The sequence below is a fragment of the Euprymna scolopes genome, chromosome 26 (assembly GCF_053919585.1).
Source record: "Euprymna scolopes isolate OS-2025 chromosome 26, ASM5391958v1, whole genome shotgun sequence".
NCBI classification, from domain to species: Eukaryota; Metazoa; Mollusca; class Cephalopoda; order Sepiida; family Sepiolidae; genus Euprymna; species Euprymna scolopes.
The window spans coordinates 19,708,078-19,721,180 of NC_136507.1; the positions used below are offsets into that span (position 1 = coordinate 19,708,078).

General features: G+C 34.3%; 1 protein-coding gene across 1 annotated transcript in view; it reads right to left on the reverse strand.

The window, feature by feature from the left end:
• Positions 1–5,019, reverse strand: part of LOC145247947 (GSK3-beta interaction protein-like) — a 33,821-nt gene extending 28,802 nt beyond the window's left edge. Inside the window, exon 1 of the mRNA XM_080109591.1 lies at positions 4,576–5,019. Within this exon, the coding sequence (XP_079965717.1) occupies positions 4,576–4,785 (210 nt within the window). The 5' untranslated portion in view covers positions 4,786–5,019. The remainder of the gene's footprint in view (positions 1–4,575) is intronic.
• Positions 5,020–13,103: the final 8,084 nt, after the last annotated feature.

Below are 13,103 nucleotides of genomic sequence, written 5' to 3' on the forward strand. Positions count from 1 at the left end.
TGAAAAAAAAAACCCAAAAAGTAATTAAGAAACAAATAACTAATCAAAAGCAAGAAAAGCTACAGATTTTGTGTTGTAACTTATGAAATGAAACACAAGTCGTGTCAAATCACAAATAAAAAAAACAAATGGCGCACATTAAACGATCATTTCGAGAGTCTCGATAATCACTCCAAAATAGAAAATTAAACAAAATACTGGCAGAAACTAACACAATATCATTGTAACATTTATAAGGTGCGTTTCTACCGGTATTTTGTTTAATTTTCGATTTTTGAACGATTATCGAGACTGTACATGACTGTTTAATGTCAGCTTTAGGATTAGTTGACTGAAACGTTGTGAAACAACTACAAAATGAGGATAAAAGTCTGCAAATAAGTAAATACATTTTTTCTTGTTCTAACTTAAAAACTTTGCACCAATTTAGTTTTGACCACATTTTACCTTTGTTGTCTATTTTAATAAAATGCCCCAATATCATTTTTTTTTGTGTGTGTTAAAAAAGTCGAAAAAGGAGCTATCTAAGGAAGAAAGATAACTCAATTTCATAGACCTAATCTTATTTACTTGCCTCCCCATGCCATATTTCTTTGAGGAACATGACATAATAACAAGGCAAGTAACTCGGTTATGTTAAAAACAAGACAAAACGCACCATAAAAAAAAAAAAAAAAAAATTGGCAATGACACCCTATTTACCTCCCTTTACAACTGTTTTTCTTGTTTTTTTTTTTTGTATTTTTTTTACAGCCAAACATGTATTTTCGCTAATTTTCGTCTCAAAATGTTTTCAATAAATTTTTTTTTACCTCATCGTTTTTTGTAATTTTTGGGTATATTCATTACTGTTACATGACATTGGCATACGGCACAATCACGTTGGCACCCTGATCTTGCCAAATCACGGAAGTTAAGCAACGTTGAGCCTAGCCAGTACCAGATGGGTGACCATTTGAGAAGGCTAGGCGCTGTATGTACCTTCTGGCAAGGTGGGCCAGCACCCCTACCCTGAAAAAAGAACTCATCGCTACAAAAGCATCTACAAAGTTGTGGATTATCTATGTCCCTCCAGGGGCTCAAGGCTATGGATGGATAGAACATGACATTGACAATTAAGTAGAGACTATTGGTTTGCCTTGAAATTCAATCTTGTCAGAAATTGCATAACTTGAAATGCGCATATTCATTAGTTGATATGAATTAATGCCTAGTTTTATTACAGCCATTTCTGATTGGTGGTTTTAAATTTTAACCTCACGCATGTTCCTGACTAGCTTCCTAACACGATGGACGTTAGTTCATGTTTACCATCGACGCTCCTTAGACTTATTAATTTAAGGGCGAATTAGTCCCTATTAGCAAGACCGTAACGAAGGCCACGCTATTAGTCTCAGTGGCGCTATCAGACAATTTAACTTAACTCATTAGGTTTTCCTTCTAGATGAAATATCGTCTTTTAAATTGGCAACTATGCTGACGTTGGGATTCACACTTCTATGGAATATTGGCACCTTGAAAAAAACGTAGAAATTTTGGACTCTAAACAAGAAACCACGAAAGCCTTCACAGAATCCACCGTCAAAAACTTTCCCCACTCTTTATCTATGCCTAAATCAAAACGTAGATTCCATGAACAAAGCTTATTTCTTAGAACTGCATGCCTGTGGAACTCTGTTCCGTCTGCCTGCTTCCCACCTGACTACAACCTGGATGTCTTCAAGTCCAACGTAAACAAATTCCTGATGAACCGCCCCCTTAAGTAGACACTTTATTAAATCTCCACGCTAACGTACTGTACTTACATTAACCCTTATCGCTGAGTGGCTTCCGGGCCTTGATAAGTCGTGACCACCTTGTAAAAAAAAAAAAAAAAAAAAAAAAGAAGAAAAAAAAAGTTATCAGTTCATCAGAAGTTCACCTAAAAGACTCGGAGGAGCGGATTAAATGGCAGAGCATTTTTGCAAATAAGAAGACTCGACCAACTGCTTCAACCTGGTTAGTTTGCTTTTCATTGTTGTCTCAATTTCTCACAATATTAGGTACTTGTACAGTTTAACCAAGACATTAAAAAGTGAAAATATTGAATAAAAAGTTATATTGTACGTACTCATTATGGAATAAAGTTTTCATACAAAAAAAAAAAAAAAAAACACACACACACACACACACTTAATTTGATCAAGTAGTTTTTTCTTTTTTTTTTTTTCAGATAAAAATAAAACTTTAATGAGATCAATCGAGTCGCGGCCATCTTGTTTATTTCGGGGCACCAGGGGAGATAACTCCAATCACCATTTAAAGTTTGTCAAAATTTGATGAGATTATTTTGCAACAATGAAAGGATATGAAATTATGGTATTCGAATATAGTGGTAATCGAGAATTTTTTACGGTATCTTTTATTTATGGAATCGTTAGGTGAAAGTACAGAGTAGTTTAGATAAAAAAAAAAAAAAAAGGCCCATGTAAAGAATGGGTTTCTAAATAATGTTATTATTGCAGCAGCACGGTCCATATTCAGTAGAAATTTCCAAAATAGATTAGTTCGTATTGTGTATAAGTACCTTACCTCCCCTTATTATGTTCTCTATAAAACATGGCGTCGTCTGTCACGTATCCGTACCAAAAATAAATAAAATAACGGTAAATTTGTTTTTCGTAAAAAATCCCAAAAAACTACTTAGTCAATTTTTGTGATTTTTGGAATATAAAATCTTCACTTCGTGACAAGTAGGTATAATAGAAAAGTTTTTCTTAATTTCTGTTTATTGCTAGAAGTGCCAACCTGAATAAGCACCTTGATTTTTTTTTTTTAATTTTTGAAAAAAAAAAAAAAAATTTTTATCTGACATCGTTTACTGCGGACTTTGAGTCGCCTGTTCGGTGCTTATTCAAATTGGCACTTATGGCGGCAATTAAAAGTAAAGAAAATTGGGTTTGTATTACTGTACACATAGATTCGAAAAAGTTGTCAAGAAACAAATATATAACAAATAAATGTTATCAAAGGCAAGATAAGTTAATTTTCTACCAAACTGGATATATTTTTCGTGTTTTTATTTAATGTAACATGTTTATTCAGCTCGAAAAACATACAGTGTTTACCGATGTATTGGAAAATTCAAGATGGAGTCTGATTCTCTCTTTAACACGGTAAGTTTGGGAAAAGGTGTTATAAATAAAAACCCAGATAAAATACTGTTAAAAACTCGCTCAACATATGTTACCGTGACATAGGTTGACATATATTCGGCGGGTTTTTAATAATATTTTGTATAGTTTTTTTATTTATAACACCTTTTTCCAAACTTACCGTGTTAAAGAGAGAATCAGACGCCATCTTGAATTTTCCAATACATCGGTAAACATTGTATGTTTTTCGAGCTGAATAAATATGTTACATTGAATAAAAACACGAAAAATATATCCAGTTTGGTAGAAAAGTAACTTATCTTGTCTTTGATAACATTTATTTGTTATATATTTGTTTTTTGACAACTTTTTCGAATCTTTGTGTACAGTAATACAAACCCAGAAAATTTAAAATTTACAATTTTTAGCGATTTGACTATTAAACTATTGATTTTTTTTGTTACCTCAACAGTGTTGAGGCTCAACACTTCGATTTAAGTTGTCTCCCCCTGCGAGAAACACCCTTAACTTCCCCATGTTAAGAACGACTTTCGGAATAAATAAACCTTCTCACGTTAGGAATGGCTTTCGAGGTTGAGGGTGTTTATTCCGAAAGCCGTTCTTAACAGGGGGGGGGGGTGGAGGGTGTTTATACTACGCTGGGGCAGATCGTAAAAAAAATACCAATAATAATAAAAACTCGATCAAATTACGTAATTTTAGAAATATGACATCTTCTTCGTTTACATATAAACTTTTCTGTTTTTTTAAATATTACTTTTAATTACCGCTAAGTGCCAATTTGAATAAGCACCGTCTATTCTTTTGGTTTACAATAATATTTAAGACAAATAATTGATTTTATTCCCAAATGTGAGCGAAAATTAAGCGAAATCAAAAGAATATTCCAACAGTCCCTATAGTATAATTGAGCCACAACCAAGCAAGCGTTATCGACCTTGACAAAGAGAGAGTTACCACGCATGATAGGAATTATCGCCGACGAAAACATAAATAGAGCATTTGTATCATTCGAACTGCTATTCTCGTTTCAGTCGCTATATTTACAATGTTCCGGCCGATTTAATCTCCCTTCTTCTTCAGGAAGCAGTTTTCTGACCTTAAGAACCTATTCGAATTTGGGAGCTTTTTTAAATCGAACTCGGGAACCTGCACAGAGTTCCGAATTGAACCTTGAAGGTTTATATGTTTGAGAAAGATGTAGCTGAAGAAGGTTGGGGATTTAATCGGCCGAAACGTTGAGTGAAATGTAAGAACCAAGATGAGAATAGATGTCCGAATAATCCAAATTATAAATAATGATCTAAAAAAAAAATAAATAAATAAAAATAATAATGATGAAGAAATTCAGTAACGTGGAGAGAGGTTTGAAAAACACACAGCCTAGAGAATTTCTTTTTTTTTTTTTTTTTTAACCTACCCGGAATCCTTGATCGGAGAGGCTAACACAGTATTTTTGATTGTCCTTTGTGTGGAGATTTAGATGGACCAGATGATTAGTGGGTGGGATGGAACTAGAAATCTCCACGAATTCCACGGCATAAGCGATCTCTTTCACGACACCCTGCGCCTCGATCTTCAGGGTATATTCGCTGTCGTTGTACGGACTGTCACCATCGGTTTCTGCCATCGTGGCTGCTTTAACGATATTCAACTCGCGGGAGATCCAACACCGAAAGATCCAAATCGATAATCGAATCAAAATAAATAAATAAAAATTAGTTTATACTTTGGGATGATATCATTTAAAAGAAAAAGAAACCAGCAAAAAAATAAATAAAATGCCCGGTTATGACGAAAGCGATGTGGTGTTGTGTATTTTGATTCGAGTGTGTTTTGTCGGGGAAATAACTCGTATCAACTCGCAAGAATTGTAGCTTTTTTTTTTTTGTTTTTTTTTTTTTTCCGTTTCCATGGAAGTTTTTAATATGAAAAATATATTTTTTGTTTGTTGGCCTGCACGAAAACTAAGTTAAATAATTATTACACATTCTATTTACGAAAAAACAAATATGCATAATTATATATATATATATATATATATATATATATATATATATATATATATATATATTAAAAATTACAATTAAATTTACCAAAATTATCCAAGATGATAAAATTAAAGTATATTATAAATATTAAAGAATTAATATTTATAAAATTATCTCAGCCAGATGTAAAAGCTCGATAAAACTAAATAGGAAATAGAGCTTATAATATGAGGAAAAATATGTTTTTAACTCATTTCAAAGTGTTTTTTAACATATTTTATTAACTGTTTGCTCATATATATATATATATATATATATATATATATATATATATATATATATATATATATATATATATATATATATATATGGTAAACGTTACGGCTAGCAATATAAATTAATAAAAAAAACAATTTATTTTGGTTTACAATAAAACGACCCTGGTGTCTAACTCTGTCCTGTGGGGAGGCATAGTAAATAGGTACAATATTTATTTGAGACCCATTTGCGTTAAAAAATGTGGTAATTGTTAAAGTTAGAGGCAACGGATCGAGTTTAAAATATATGTCATTTTAAGCAAAAACAATATTACGTACTTACTTGTTATGTCGAAAATAATGATTATATCCAAATATTACGAAAATTCATGCTGATATTGTGTTTTTAGTTAAAAAAGAAAAGCACTATAGACTAAAAATGTCGGAAGCCATGATAGTATAATCTAAATTTTGCGTTCCGAGTTATGTCCCTTGTGAGTGAACTCTTCATCGTCTACTATTTTATAACATCTAAGAAAAATGCAATTTTACCTAATTTTCCTTAAAAAATTATTTTTTAACTATAAATAATTTTCTACTTCATAAATTTTCGTATTTTTTTTTCTTTTTGCTATATTACTTACTATTTTGAACATGACAATTAGGTAATATTGTAAGACTTTATCTTAACAAGCACGAAAAATGTAATAATATAAGACATAAGGGTGCAAGTCCAGAGTTCAACTCAATTTTTAAACAAACACATAAAAATCTTTATGATGTACATACGGATCACCGAACGAAGATCATGTAAATTCAAGTAGTTTTTTTATTTTTATAAAACTAAGAAAATAAAATTTTATGAGGTAATGAAACGGATTGTCTTGATGCGCCATGTTTAATATATAAGCGAGATGACTAAATTGGAACGACCGAGACCAAAAGATTTCATTTTTAGGACTTGTAATGGCTACCATTGGCTATGAAGGTCATTAAAAAAGTTACAAAGAAGGGGGAAAAGTGATTTTCTAACAAAAAAAGAAAGAAAGATAAAAAACTACTTGGTCAAGTTACATGAGTTTTGGAATATGACAATTTCGTGACGAATACGTAAATCATAGTTTTTTTTCTGTAGCTTCTATATTTTTAATTAGGTTGAAGATATATTACCTTGACGTGAACAGATTAGATACCCACCAAAAACTCTTTTTCATCTCTAGGACTTGTGCAGATTATCTACCCACCAAAAACTCTTTTTCATCTCTAGGACTTGTGCAGATTATCTACCCACCGAAAATTCTTTTTTATCTCTAGGACTTGTGCAGATTATCTACCCACCGAAAATTCTTTTTTATCGCAAGGACTTGTGCAGATTAGCTACCCACCGAAAATTCTTTTTTATCGCAAGGACTTGTGCAGATTATCTACCCACCGAAAATTCTTTTTCATCTCTAGGACTTGTACTGATTAGCTACACATCCAAAAACTCTTTTTCATGTCTATGACTTGTATTAGCTACCAATTGAAAACTGTTTTTGTTTTCTAGGACTCATTCAGATTACACTGAAAACTCTTTATTGTAAAGGAAACACAATTGGGAAATTTGTTAAAAACAAAATATTTTGTTTTACACCCTCGTTTTTTTTATCTATTTGCATTAAAAATTAAAATTTTATAGAAATTATAAGTCTTTAAAATTCACACAAATCCCGATCTTGAGCAAAGTAGTCAGTTTTGTTTACGTTACTAACTGACCTTATTCAGAATAAAGGTTCATAATTTTTATTCATTTATATAAACACGTGTTTCATAAAGAAAGTTGAGTTAATATTCACAAGTCAAAAAAATGTTTATAATATTAATATATGCACATGTAAACAATATACGTATGTGAGTATTTTGCAGCGTGGCATTGTGTATGTGTGTTGGTTTAACATGTTTTTGTTAGTGCATGTATAGTTGAAGGTTGTGAGTCTTTAAGTGCTTTCCACCTCCTCTGTCCTTTAGCCAGATGGATGTGTCCAGCAGAAATTCTGGAGTTATGTTCAAAGTTCAAGGCCGACTTAGGAATTCTAGTGAAACTGATTTGTTGACCAGGTCTTATAGGAATTTATAAGTTCACACTGGCTTAACCATTCTCACAGAAACTTGTTACGTTTTGGTGTTTAAAACGATTTTCATTATCGGGTCGGGGGGGGTATTTTCAGTTCACATGTTCCTGTGAAAACTTAGTTTGGAAAGTGATCAAGAAAGCGAATCCAAATGAAGCAGAGAAAGAAAGAGTGTAGCAATCAGAGACATTTGCTTTTTAGCGTTTGGAGGACTCATTTTGTGATTCAGTCACCACAATGGAATGTGAGAAGTAATGGACAAAAGGAGAGTGAGTGTTACAAGGCTGTGCCTGCCGAACGTAGAACCAAGGTCTACTTTTTACCTTTCTTACTAGTGTTGGAACGATTCTAATATTTTTTCTCGATTTCGATACAATTACCGATTCTGTGCTCAATTCCCGATTCTAATTCCGATTCTTTATAAATCTCTAAATATTTAACTCTAAAATGGTTATTTTGTCCCAATTACCGTAAAATCATGATCATCACTGACTCCTTGCCCGGACCAATGTGACTCTTCCTCTCCAGAGTTTCCTGTCTTCCATTAGCTGCCTCAGATCTTCAGGTTCACAGTTGGCATCGTGTGCTATTTGCTGGATGTACGTGGATCTAGGTCATCCTTTGCTTGCGCGTCCGTGTCGTGGAGTCCATAGCAGCAATACATCACTCATCAATACATGCTTGCTCCTCAGACAATGATCACCAAATCGTAGGCGTCTTTCTCTGATGGTATTAGATATGGCAGGTAGGTTGCCATAAAGTTGCTGCTTCGTGGAATGATTTTTTAGCTGTAAAAACACATCTTAAATGTGCATATATTTTCTTGTATATAAATAGCACACTTGTGGGGTGGAAGTGATCTATAGATTTTAGTTTTACTGTTAATTTAAAATCAATAAATATTGATTATTTTATTATTATTATCAGTAGTGGAAGATTTTTTTCTTAAACTCAAATCAAATAAAAAAATGTAATTAAAGGAATTGTTTTTGGCTTCGGAAAATAGGCACAAATTTTTCCAATAACCCAAAAAGTTCTGATTTTTCCGATTCCCAATTTCGGTTCCAATTAATCGTCCCAACACTATTTCTTGCATTAATTAAAATTAATGAATTGATGAACAAGTAACAGGAATCTATAATTTAATAAAACGAATGAACAAATACTTGTTTCGTAGCAGTCATAAATAATGGCATTTATTTTCGCTCCTGAAGAAAAGTCCCTGTTAACGGATTTGGTCATAAAACTGACAAATCACCTTAATTTCATTTGACTGACTGTAACATTGACGTTTTCAAGTCCCATCTAAACAAATTCTTGTTGTAGCCATCTTATGACAGTCATTTTCTTACCTCTTTCAACCACCCATCATTACTAATCCCGTCAGTGGTTCATCTGTCAAATCCAATAATGCTTCTCCTTGAATGATTTCCGAACTTTGCTAAGTGGTAGCTTGGTTTTAAAAAAACAGAAAACATTTTTATGTTTATTTATTTGGATTATACAAACTATTCTCATCATGGACAAATAAAGTTTCTTTTCTGCCCGTCTGTGGAACACAGTACCATGGAGCTTGTTCGAGACAGACTATAACATCGCCATTTTCAAGACCAGTGTAAACAAATTTTTGTCGAGCCATAGTTACTTTCTGACCAGTTTGCATTTTAATATTGCTTTGTCCTCTTTTTTCCTTTCTTCCTCGAAATTGAAATATATTGTGTTGTCTCTTGTTCTTTTCTCTTTTCATTGCTGATTTTCGCTGTTTCTTTCTTTCTCAAGGTCATGTTATTTCGTCACTGTGCATATAAACTCCTCATTGTGGTATAGTAAGAAAAATTGAGGACGCAAAAATTATACAGTACGAAGCGTCATATATACGATAAACGAGTCCTACATACCACTGTGCTCCTCAAACTCTCTTCTGCATGGTGCGTGGCTCGGAGATACAGAATGTATGACAACATGGCTAAAATACAATGTTTATGAAGAGGTGGGAGATGTCCTTTTCTCTTCGCTGCAACCTCTATCTCACAGAAGAGATGTTGCGAGTTTGTCTCTGCTTTATTGTTATTTTCATAGAAAGTGTTCGACTGAGCTTCAATCTATGGTTTCCCCTCGCCAAACTTTCACAAGAAACACTCGACTAGCTGAAAACACTATCAATAATTCCCCCCATTCTTTATCTGTGCCTAAACCTAAACATAGATTCCATGATCAAAGCTTCTTTCTTAGAACTGCAAGCCTGTGGAATTGTCTTCCGTTTTCCTGCTTTCCAGCTATCTATAATATGGTTGTCTTCAAGTCCAACGTGAACAAGTTTCTGATGAGCCGTTCCACTTAAGTTAACAAATTTACCGAACTTCCATTACAATCGATTACTATATTGTCCTTTTGACTACTGTTCACTCTTTAACCCTTATCCTTGAGTGGCCTATCAGCCTTGATAAGTGGTGACGCCTATGTAAAAAAAAAAGAAAAAAATGATGAACCAACACCGTCTCTGCTGAAAAAATGACAAACTGGCTATGGAATATCTGGAAATGTCTTCTCAACCATCAAATCTTTTCTGTCTGATAGATTTATACAAATAATCGTCGATGGGCGAAAGTCTGAAGCTCAAAGTATCAATGCTGGCGTGCCTCAGGGATCCATCCTGGCCCAGTTCTCTTTCTGATCTTCATCAATGATCTCCCAAATCACATTCTAAGTTCATTTGTCGATATATATGCAGATGACACAATGATCTATAGCAACACTTTAAAGGTCAACACCAACTAAGATCTCTGTCTCTCTCCTCAGAGGTCCTGAATATGACCTTAAACTATATCCAGTGGTGAGGCCCCAGCTTGCGGGCTTTGGGGAGTGTGGAGCCACCCTTTAATTACCATTGCTCCTAGGTCCACTCTGACCCGGAGTGGTAGTACTTGTTAGGGTCCCAACTATGAGTTAAATAGAAACCGACTTGAAAACAACAAATATATTCTATTAAAAAATTTTTCTTCAAAATTTTTGGATTCAGCATTAAATAACCCGAAAAGGGTTGATATGCCGTTAAACAAAAACAACCAACCAACCTCTCCTCAGACTTTGAGCATATGATGCAATGGGGGTAAAAGGTGACTGGTTAATTTTAACGTCCCTTTTTTTGGGGAGCTGGATATTCCCCACATAAAAACAAAAAACGATACTGTGTCCAACTTTACCCTTGTGAGGAGGTAAATAAATTGTGAGTGTACAAAATAGAGGAGTACCTGCCATAAATACAACCATGAACCAAACTTGACCATTTCAAACTGTGTTTTCATCAAAAGTCATAAGCTATTTATATATAAAAGAATATTACATCACCTCCGGTTCCTATAAGAGAAATCAAAGATACAATTAAATCACTTTCCAAAACTTATCAAATAATTTTTTTTGTGGAAATTGCTCCAGACAAGACAAAAAGCTACTTGATGTAAGGAGTTAACAAAAACATATACGCAGATGACACTATGATCTATGGCAGCACTTCAAAGACCAACAATGACCAAGATCTTTCTGACTCTCTCTTCTCAGACCTTGAACATATGGTGCAATGGAGTAAAAAGTGGCTAATTGATTTTAATACAAAACCAAGCTTTTATTTTTTCACCACAAATGTTCTAATCCCCACCTGGCTCCAATTGATATAAATGGCTCTCATCTAAAAGCTGCTCCCTGTTTTGACAAACTTCTGGCTCTGACCTTTACTCCTGACCTGAAATTAAAGACTTACATTAAATCTGTTGCCAAGGTCACCGGAAAAATGGTTGCGACATTTTACCGCCCCAGAAGGTATCTAACTCCCGACATAATCCTCCCCGTGTATAAGAGCCACATACGTCCTAAAATGGAGTACTGCTGCCATATCTGGGTAGGAACTGCTCAGAGCAACCCTATCCTGCCTCGACAAAGTTCAAAACCAGCTTCAAAACTTAGTAGGTGGGTTAGGGTTAGGGTTAGGTTTAGTACGTGAAGCCCTTTTTTCTTCCCTACAACCTCTTTTCCACAAAAGAGTGGTTGCAAACCTGTTCGTGCTCTATCGTTATTTTCATGGCAAGTGCTCGAGTTCCAGTCTATAGTGCCTCTTTCTTGCCAACATTTCACAAAAAACACTCGTCTAGCTAAAACAACTATCAAGTTTCCTCCATTCTCTGTGTCTAAATCTAAATGTAAATTCCATGAACAAAGTGTCTTTCCTAGAACCACCCGCCTGTAAAACTTTCCAGCTAACTACAAGATGGTTATCTTCAAGCCCAATGTAAACAAGTTCTTGTTGATCCCCCCCCAATAATCCATTTCTATCCCATTCCAACCATTAACTAATAATACGCTGTTGTCTCATTGACTACTGTACACTTATTAACCCTGATCCTCAAGTGGCGTTTGGACCTTGATAAGTGGTGATTCGCATAAAAAAAAAAAACTGGTTGATGTGGAAGCTCTACTCACATTGGTACCTCTTACACATGCCTCTTATATCCGTGGCGTTCTAGATGAACAAAAAGCTCTTCGTCAACACATGGAAGAAAACTCGTCTGCACAGACAACTTGCTATACAGGGTGTTTGGGATGAATTTGATATTTTTTAGAATAAAAGAAAAAAAACGTCATTTCTTACCCAATAATTGAAGCCCCCAGAATCATAAAATACCAAGTGTCATATATAGAAAAAAAAATGAGTTATGTATAGCATTGTGCTCCCCAAACTCTCCTCTATAGAAAGCACGACTCGGTGGTACAGAATGCATCTGACAACACGTACAAAATTCAATATTTATGGAGGCGATCCAACACCGCTTCTGCTGAAAAAAAAAAAATAAAAACTGGCTGATTTGGAAATTCTGCTCACCTTTCTAACATGCTGCTTTACTTCTTGGTGTTCAAGACATGGAAGAAAACCTAACCACACAGGCAACTGTGGCTGCCAGTGAAGAATCTGATGATGGTAAGGATTCAGACGATCGCAACACAATAATGGATTATGTTGATGCCAACATCAATGCAGAATAATAACTAAAAAGCAATGCAAGTGCAGTAAAACTGTGTTTTTCTCGTATTCTGTTATAAAGGGAAAATAACTGAAAAGCAAAGAGTTATCTCCCCTGAATGGGAAGTGGGGAAGACTTTTCAAGATGGCTGACACAGCATTTAACATAATCTGTTGCTCTAACGTTTTTCTATTTTTCTGTTAAAAAAAAATAATAATTTGGTGCCAAAACGATGTCTTCTTGTAATTCCCACATTTAACAACCAGTTATATTCCGTGACGACATAACATATTCATTACATCAAAAGGTAAGTATGGAATCATAATATATAAACAAAGAATGAAATATTCTTCTCACTTTTGTAGCAGATGCAAATAGACCTCTTTCTTCTTGCACATATTCCTCCCTGATTGAGTGATGTGGCCATACACTGGCCAATCAGAGGAGTAGTGCATGAATATCTTTAACCCCCAAGGATCTGACAGCTTCCGGTCCTGAGAAGAAAAAACTCTCTCTTACTCCACCGGCTTTCGAAGGGACTAGACCTTTCGCTTCTCTGCTCCTACTAGGTATCAGA